Genomic DNA, 8,812 nt, shown 5'->3' with positions numbered 1-8,812 from the left:
GAATTGTCGACGCAGAAAATAGGACGTAAATGCATGCAAATCCACCTTTGTCGATTGATGGAATTGAATGTGCTGTACTGTTCAAGGGCCTTGCGCGAGACTCCAAGCAGAGCGTGGGCGTGGCTTGCGCACAGGGCTCACACCAAAAATGGGGAAGAACTTGCAAAAAAGGGGGCGTTCCGAGGGATGGCCTGCAGACAGTCCCTCGCATTCCCACAATTGTGCGACATGAGACGTGATCATGGATTTGATCGTGCAACATCTCAGTTGGGAAATGGCCATGCAAGTCCTTCATACGATCCGCCACCCGAAGGCAGGCGTAAATCCACTTGCACATAGGATTTGCAGCACGCAGGTGGGGTTGCACGTCAGATTTTGGTGTGTGTGTACACAGTCAGGGTTCTAATGTTCTAAGGGGTGCACGTAAGCAGTTTTGCGGGGTGCAGGAATGTTTTACGAGGGTTAGCACACAGATTTCCTGAGTTATTGCTGAGTTATGATTATTCATATGTATGTTGTCTGGTGCCGGATACAGTTACGGTGGACACCGCGCAGGATTCCTGAGTCGCAGGCATGCTTACGGGGGACCCCACGCACTATTTGAAGGGTGCATGTGTTCGCACCCAGGGGAGCGTGCAAAGGTAGCTGTTCTGGCTGTTTATGCTTTACTTTCAGGCGTGTCGGGGGTCATTCCGGTGGCAATTTACGAATACGGTTACTTTGCGCTGTAGATTGCATGAACACGCAGGGCACACATTTTTCTTTCTGCATGCAGGCTCGCATAGTGTCCTTCTCGGCGCGCGGCCCTTGCGGGATTTCTACGCAAATTTCCATCAATAGGGCCCTTTATGTTGACAGGAGAACTGGCTTTGTTGCAAACCTATTTGTGACGGGTTTACAATTTATCCAAATCCTGCCAAAAAAGGTGCGGCAGGAAGACCATATTCGAGCATGTTGACTTTGGTAAGGTAGGGCATGGACTGTCAGTAAGAGAACTGAAGAACCCCAATACGTTCACTCAAAAGCTAATCTTATATAGAGAAAAGAAAGCTTCTGAGGAAATGCAATCAATTGTAATTTGTATTGGGATGTGGATATGATTGGATAAGAGGCCTTTGTTGAAAGTGTAATGGTGATGGTTGATGAGGCTTATACTGTTTGAAATATCCCCAAAATGTGATCTGTTGAGACCTCAATATTAAATGTTTAGATGACATTGGTAAACTGCTCTTGGAGAGGTCTCTACAAAAGAGGGCAGCATTGTGGCTCCGAGAAGTGAGTGAATGTGGGTTCCATATGCTAACTGGCCAAATCAAGGGCGCCATCCCAGGTAATCCAACTTGATTTAGGGGAAAACAGAAATATTGCCTGGATTCTTTTTTTGTTTCAACCAAGTTGAGTTGCTGTTCGTGATTCCAATGGAAGATAGTGATCACAACTTGCTGGAAATCAGGTGTAAAGGAAAACAAGAAACATTGAGATGTATAGTTGGAGAAGTAATGCAGGTGTCCCAACCATCACATTAAATTACAGCAACAGCCAGAGTAGAACCAATACGAACCTAAATTACAATTGGCTATTAAGAGATTTTCTCTATGTGAGACATAATCATGGGAGGGTGGAAGTTAAGCCCATCCTCACCTATAACAAAGGTCCAGTGGCAATGAGGAAAACATGTTGTGCATATTTAAGGAAACCAAGGCTAATCCGTGGGGGCGAGAGAGAAAGTCTTCTTAAAAAACAAAAGCAACAGTATAGAAACTGGGTGATTGCATCCAGAGCCATGAGATTACAACATGATACAGAACAAATGTTAGAGATCATATGGAAAAAACAACACCCGTAATTTATGGGACTTGTTAAACAACAATAGTTTACAATCAGCCCTACTTTCTTCACCGGTTTTGGAAAAGTGCTCGATAAGTCATTTTACAGCTCTGTTTGCTTTGGTCGAACAAAAAGATAACTATACCCCTAAGGAAATGGTCCTTCCAATTTGACAAAGACGATATTGAGGGACTAATTGGAAAGCTAAATTCTCATGACCCAGGGTCCGATGGCCTCACCAATTCCATGTTAAAGGAAGCCCCGGGTCTCTAGGCAGACTTTAAAATGCTACTATTTGGCCAGGTCATTGCTGCTAGAGAGGTGCTGAGCTCTTGGGAAACGGCATTGATTATCCCGGTTTGCAAGAAAGGCGATAGAGAAGATTCTAGGAATTAACATCCTATAGGACTCCTTGACATACTGGGAAAGATCTTTGCTTCGGTACTGTTACTCCTTTTAAACACCTTGGCAACTATGGAAACTAAGGCAGGCCATGTAGACCAAAGACAGACAGAATTTGTCAGGGAGGTGGGAGCTAGCCTAAACCTCTTTCTGCAGAACCTGTTATAACGAAGAGCTTTAAAGAATAAGTCAAAAATTAATCTGGCATTTATTGACTTGGAACAAGCGTTTGACAGTGTCAGCAGAGAGGCTTTGGGAGAAACTACGAAAATGGCGATGCCCCCCAGACCTTGTTGGGGCAATTAATGCCCTATACTTGTCCACCTCAATACAAGTCAGACTAACAACAAAAGGTACATTTTCAAGAAAAATGAACACATATTGAGGTCTTAAACAAGGTTGTCCTTTGGCACCGGTACTGTCTCAGAGAAGTATAAAGGCCTTTCCTCCAGAAATTCATGATTGCCAGTACCTTGAATCTTATATGCAGATGATTTTGTCATTATAGATCAAACACCTATAGGTCTGCAGCAGAGGTTAAATCAATTCTTGACCTACTTAAGCAGGAATGACTTGAGAATGAACGCAACAAAAATCTAAAATAATAACTCTAAGTACACTACAAGAAAAGTCTAAATGTGTCTTTAAGTGGTATGTGGGGGCCAAAAGATTAATTCTGGTGGATTTGATCATGTACCTGGGGGGCAATTTAAATCGAAGTATAAATGAGAAGGCATGGTACCTGGTGTTAAGATCTAAAGTGAAGAGGTTGGCAGGCCAAGGGTTGGTATTGCACAAGCAACACGGCAAGTTTTCCATCATTCCGGTTCTGACCTTTTATAAACACAAGGTTGTGCCAATACTAACATATGGAGCAGAGGTGGCCTTCAATCTATTGTGGGTAATTTAGAGGGCCCTGGAAGGACTGTTCTGGAGGAGAGTACTCCGTCTTCCTATGAGACCTCTGTTGGCTTCACTTAGATACGAACTGGGTCTGCAGTTGATCTCTTCTATTGTTCTATGGAAATCGTTATCAATGTTCTGCAAATGTGTCATGTCAGACTTCCTCTCCCTGTTTGATATTTTGAGAAACATGAACAATGTTAAGACTGATTGGGTTGTAGGTAATTGGCAAATGAGATGTATGGACTAGCTTAAACCTGTGAACACCTCGGTTGAGGTGCTAATGTTAAATCCGGGGAAAGTTTTTTAAAAAACTACTCTGGCAAGATTGGACAGACACGCAAGCAAAAAGAAGCACATTTAGATTATCCTTATGGCCCTTATCACTATGGTCCATCCACTGCCATCTGTCCTCGTTCTCCTTGAGCTCTCTAACTCATTTGACATATTTGACCATCCCTCCTTCAAACTGTCTCACATCTTAGCTTCCACAGCCCTGCCCTCTCTTGGATGGATGCCTACCTTCTGAACAATCTTTATTTTTAATTCCTGGAACACTGAGACCTTCTCTGAAACTCCCTTTCTGATATGGGTCAGAGATGTGTCTGTCCTTGGTCCCCTCCTATGCACACTCATATTGCCATAACCATCTCTTCCTTTGCATTATCATGTATTCTATTAGCCAATGATAATCAAATCATCATCACCTACCCCACCTTCATTCCTGAACTGGCATCTCGCATCAATAACTGCCTATATGCAGCGTTGCTTGATACTGCATTGCCTGATACTATGTTGCTTCATGCACACCTCGTCTAAATCTGAAGTGACACTCCCCCAATGCTGCACCCCTTTATTCCTCTCCTATATCCTTCACATAGGGATATCTTATCTTCATTCAAAGTCGATGTTTCACATTCAAGTTTTATTTAGCACACTTCGGCAAAGCCTTTGGTGCATTAGGCAAAAACATAAATAAGATCAAATAAATTCACAGAATGGATAATAACAAATAACACTGCATTTACTAGACAAAAATATATGAAAACAGTCTAATAGTCGTTAGAATGGTAGAGGAGGGCAATAAAAAGAGTTGTAGGACTGAAAAGAGATACATACTATACAGACCAAAGCTTGATTCGGTTTTGTTTGAATTCACAAATGGAGTTAGGGCCACAAGGGAAGAATGAGAAGGTGTTCCCTGGGGAAAGAGGAGAGTGTCTCAAATGTCTGGCCTCTAGTTTAACAGGAGACATTTAATTGAATGTCTTTTTTTACTGCTGTCAGTCCATACCACGTAGTAATGGGCACAGAGACCAGAGTCTCCTTCAGTTGGAACACTTACTGGTTGCTTCTGGCTACTGACCAGTAAACCAAGGCCGGAGATGTCTGAGCACTGCTGTAACTAGAAGTGTCTTTGGAGTCAAAGGGCCTCATTACGACCCAGGCGCTAATGGGTTAACGGTGCCGTAAAAGGCTGCGGCGCCGTTAACCTATTAGCGCCTAATTACGAGGTCCCTTTGCGGGACCCGACCTTAACGGCTGGTTTTACCAGCCGTTAAAGTAGGGACCCGCAAAGGGACCTTGGTGCGGCACCGTACTTAGCGCCTTCCCCATTCCCATTGAGCCCTATGGGGCAAAAATAGGAATGGGGAAGGGCCATGGCGGCATGGGGAATTACCGCCCCGCCAACCTCAGAATGGGGTGGTAATTCCCCATTCCGCCATGGCGGACACCGGCATGGACCATGGTGCTAATAGCACCATGGTCCTCCGCCTGGGTCGTAATGAGGCCCAATGAATTATTGTAATGTATGCAATCATCCTGTGCTTTGCTTTCTTACATCTCTGAGTTCCTGTTCCACATCTTACAATGATACATTACCATGTTGAGTTCCATTAATCTATTGGCACCTTTGTTAATAATTTCAGGGCTTGTTCCCATATCATGGCTGGATCTATTTTCTTCCTCAGCCAAGTCACGCTTAGTTATCTTTTAGTTGCTTTAGGGGACACTTGTGGTAACAAGGTTTCATGATTCTAGACCAGATCTTCATTTTGTTTCTTTTTAAAGGGTGCCATACATTATTTTGGTATCTGAAGTTCCCTTGTGGTTTTCCTTTTCCCAGCTCTTTATGACTCAAGGCCTCCTTTCTTTTTCTGGGGTAATTGTTTTCAACAGCCAATCCACAGCATGATAACTGGAGTGCAGATTCATAGTCTTTGACAGGTGTGGGTTATATCTTTGGGCAGCTGTATTGCAGGATATCCTATTGGAGGTTCAGAAAGATTAACGGCGGTGGAACAGTTGCCATGATGGATGTTGGCGTCTCTGAATTTATACTTTTGATTTAAGAATTGAATAGAAATAGTTTGAGGAGCACCATTATTGTTCTGCTTTGGTGAGCCAATTTGCTTTTGCCAACTCTTACTAAAGTCCCTTGATCGTCCTGTTTTTTGTTTCAATCAGGATCTGCATTTCTATTTGAGAGAGCACATTCGCTTGAACATCTCATTCTCCTGAGTTCACATGTGGCATTTCCTCTGCTAAGGTTCTCTTAACCTGACCCTGTCTTTTGTCATATTCTATCCGCTTCATGTGTTCTCTGCATATCAGCCTTGATGGCAACTCTGCAATACTCATGTCTTTCTAGTTCATTGTTTGCCACTTTGCTGCCAACATTGTCATCTACGTGAACGCTCATAGAAGTGTGTCCATATACCCTCCGGATGAGGTCCTTCCTACACAGAAATCCTTCCTTCACTCTTGGAGCATGATTTGGAATGTGCTTGTTCATTTCAAGGGAAGATATGAATATGTTAGTTGAACATACAGTTATTCTAGCCTCTTAGACAGTTCAGGAACCTGGTCAGTACTCATTATATTCTATCCCATTGCTTCTGTAGAACAGAGACTTCAATTAACTTTATCCTGCTGACCCTTTTTGTGAGTGCATCCACAGAGATGCCGACTTAGGAATTTCATTGGTTGGAGTAATGCTACCATCATTAGTTTTATCTTAAGCATCTTAGGTTCGGTAAGCCCTGTACGTCTATGGGGACTTTTCTGTGACCATAGAGGTCAGAAATACGCAGCAAAGTCTTACGCAAATGTGTGGACTTATTGTCTTCTATTTATCCTGTGAAGAACAACTTTCAAGACTGTACCTGATATTGGAGGCAGTATGGGTAATGACATTCTTCAACGTCCTTTCTTAAAAGGGGGAACACAAATCATAGGACTGCAATAGGTTTACATCAATGCTAAATGAAGTTATTTGGGCATCTACTCTAAACGGACCAATCTTTCTGTGCTGGGCTCCTTCTGGGCATGCTACAGAGTCCACTTCTGTGGACTCTATGACTCACGAGAAGCACCGTCATCCCTTTCCATCTAATTGATGGCCTCCTTCCTCAGCAGAAAATGTGAGAGAGCAGCATGGCATGCTAAACCATTTGGCTGTCGCTTCTGCCTGACCAACGGTCACACTTGAATGTGTGGTCATGCTCAGACCATGCCTACTCCCCACAGTCTATCTTTATATGAGCACTTAACTGTTTCAGAACTACAGAGGAAAGAGTGTCAAACATTTGGTTCTTAAAATTATTCTGAAAAGCTCTGACTGGGTCAATCGCACTGTAAGCCAATCTATGCTAGTATATAAAGCATGCTTCGAGGCATCTGAAGACACTGTCACTATGGTTCCTGTTAATAGCTGTCTCTTCCACATGATCATTCCTCAAAGTCAAAAAGCTCGGCCTCCTTCTCCTTCCAGAAAGCAAAGCTCCTGTCAATGTAACTGCAGATCTCATCATTTTTTAACCCCTCAATGCTTTTGGAGTTTGCCTCCCCCACTATGGGTTCCGCTCTCTCTAGTTTGGTACTTTGTACCCTGAGTCTGTTGCTCATTTCCATAGAGACAAGTCGCTTTTCCTGGCCGAAGAACAGCTTCCTTATATCTTCAAACCCATCACTCCACTCGCGATTGCCAGTATTAATCTCTTCAGTGACCGCCTTGTGGAAGGCCCGTACCACTTCCCAGCCATGTGTACCCAGATGGTCAAACACCTCAAAGCAGAGTAGGTGTCTCATCTGGCGTTCCTTTTTGGGGAGGTCCAGTTCCAGGATGTGGAAGTAACCCAACATGAAAAGATCGAGAGTCAGGCTGTTGTAATCTAGCTGTCTCCCATTCATAAGCGGTAGGAACTGTTCGGGGGAGTATGTGACTTTCTGCCGATTTAGCTTCTGTATCTGCTGTGATGGAACACTAGGAATAAGGCCCTTCCAGTTCTCTATCAACTTTTGTATCACGCCCCGCTGCGTAAGCAAATGGACAAGTTTGTTACTTGCCATTAGAGGCTTATTTGGAGGAGGAAGCTCTCTTCCCATCCCTGTTGGGCCCAGACTTGACTCACTAGCCTCCTGGTGACTCAATGAATCCTGGGTTTGCTTAGCCTTGAACTTCTCAGATATGGAGTAGGCAGATTTCTTCCAGTGGCTAAGGAACAGGACTACAATACGCTCCTTGCGCATGATAGTGGGTAATCCCTGAGGAACAGGAGAGTCATTCATGCAAGAGTTATCTTCTGAACTGATGCCTGAGTCGCTAGTGTTTTCCTCTCCACTGGCATGGTCATTATGATCATTATCAGAATATGGGATCTTTTGAATGAGGAAGTCGTCAACTGAACGGTAGCTCTCATGGAACACCTGTGGTTGGTGAGAAGTGGAATTGGTCTGTCCTGGAAGATCTTGTTTCTCAAAGTTACTTCTTAAATTTCTAACTGAAACCCCAAACTCCAGGATTTCCCTCTCTACTGTACCATAAGATGCACACTTTCCCAACTGCCTGTGGACCGCAACATGTGGTTGGATCTCTGTGGCCTCCAGAGAATAGACCTGGTTTCCAAAACAGTCTGGCTTTTTGTTCACATTGGTCAGTGTCTGGGAAAAACTATTTACTGCTCCAGAGATACGGTTGCACCACACTGGCAGTGAGGCCTGAACGTCCTGGCCGGGGTCCTGGTCCAGGAACTGGGTGTTGACTGTAATATTGATAATAGGTGCAGGCAAAATATTCTGCAATTCTTCAGCCAGACGCTTCAGTTCACTCCCGTACTCCTTGTGTTTGCACCTCATCTGCAGTCCCTCGATCTGAGTTTCAAGGTAAAGTAGGTCTTCTTCCGTCATTAGCTCTCCATAAGGCCCCAGCACAGCATTGTGGGCCTGGGAATACCTCCAGCCTCCCATCGGCATGTAGCTGCCTTCTCTGCTCTGTGGAGAAATGGAAAAGATCAGAGAATACAATGATTGCAGAGGAGGGCATTGCACAAACCAGATTTGTTGTTTGAAAATCATCTGATAACAGAACATAAGCTGTCAGAACAGTATGTGCATTTCATAATTATCTTAAAAAATGTACAGTTCATACCTATGCCATTATTGCAAGGGCTCCTCATTTTCAACAGGAATTCTGAACACACACTATACTTACAGCATGGACAATAGTTTTATGACTGGGTTAAAATGCCTTTTGCTTTCTGTGTTATGCTGAGAAGGAAACTTTGAATTGTTTTTATCACAGAGGCCACTCCTTTTCCAATTACACCAGTTAGGTCTTGTACCCAAAGGTGCCTTAGTCTCTCAGATCCTGGACTCTTCCTTAGGGATAGAATAATCC

At 43.7% G+C, this 8,812-nt stretch overlaps 1 protein-coding gene across 2 annotated transcripts in view; it reads right to left on the bottom strand.

Annotated features, from left to right (window-relative positions):
* Positions 1-4,704: 4,704 nt before the first annotated feature.
* LOC138491315 (espin-like protein) overlaps positions 4,705-8,812 on the bottom strand; it is a 484,304-nt gene continuing 480,196 nt past the window's right edge. For both annotated transcript variants that reach the window (XM_069617768.1, XM_069617767.1), the window contains exon 8: positions 4,705-8,406. In XM_069617768.1, coding sequence (XP_069473869.1) covers positions 6,865-8,406 — 1,542 coding nt within the window. In that variant the 3' untranslated portion in view covers positions 4,705-6,864. The remainder of the gene's footprint in view (positions 8,407-8,812) is intronic.

The sequence above is a fragment of the Ambystoma mexicanum genome, chromosome 10, assembly GCF_040938575.1.
Source record: "Ambystoma mexicanum isolate Mex_15411 chromosome 10, UKY_AmexF1_1, whole genome shotgun sequence".
In the NCBI taxonomy this organism is placed as follows: domain Eukaryota; kingdom Metazoa; phylum Chordata; class Amphibia; order Caudata; family Ambystomatidae; genus Ambystoma; species Ambystoma mexicanum.
Note: the sequence above shows the minus strand (reverse complement) of the source record. Positions and strands in the feature narration are given on the sequence as shown.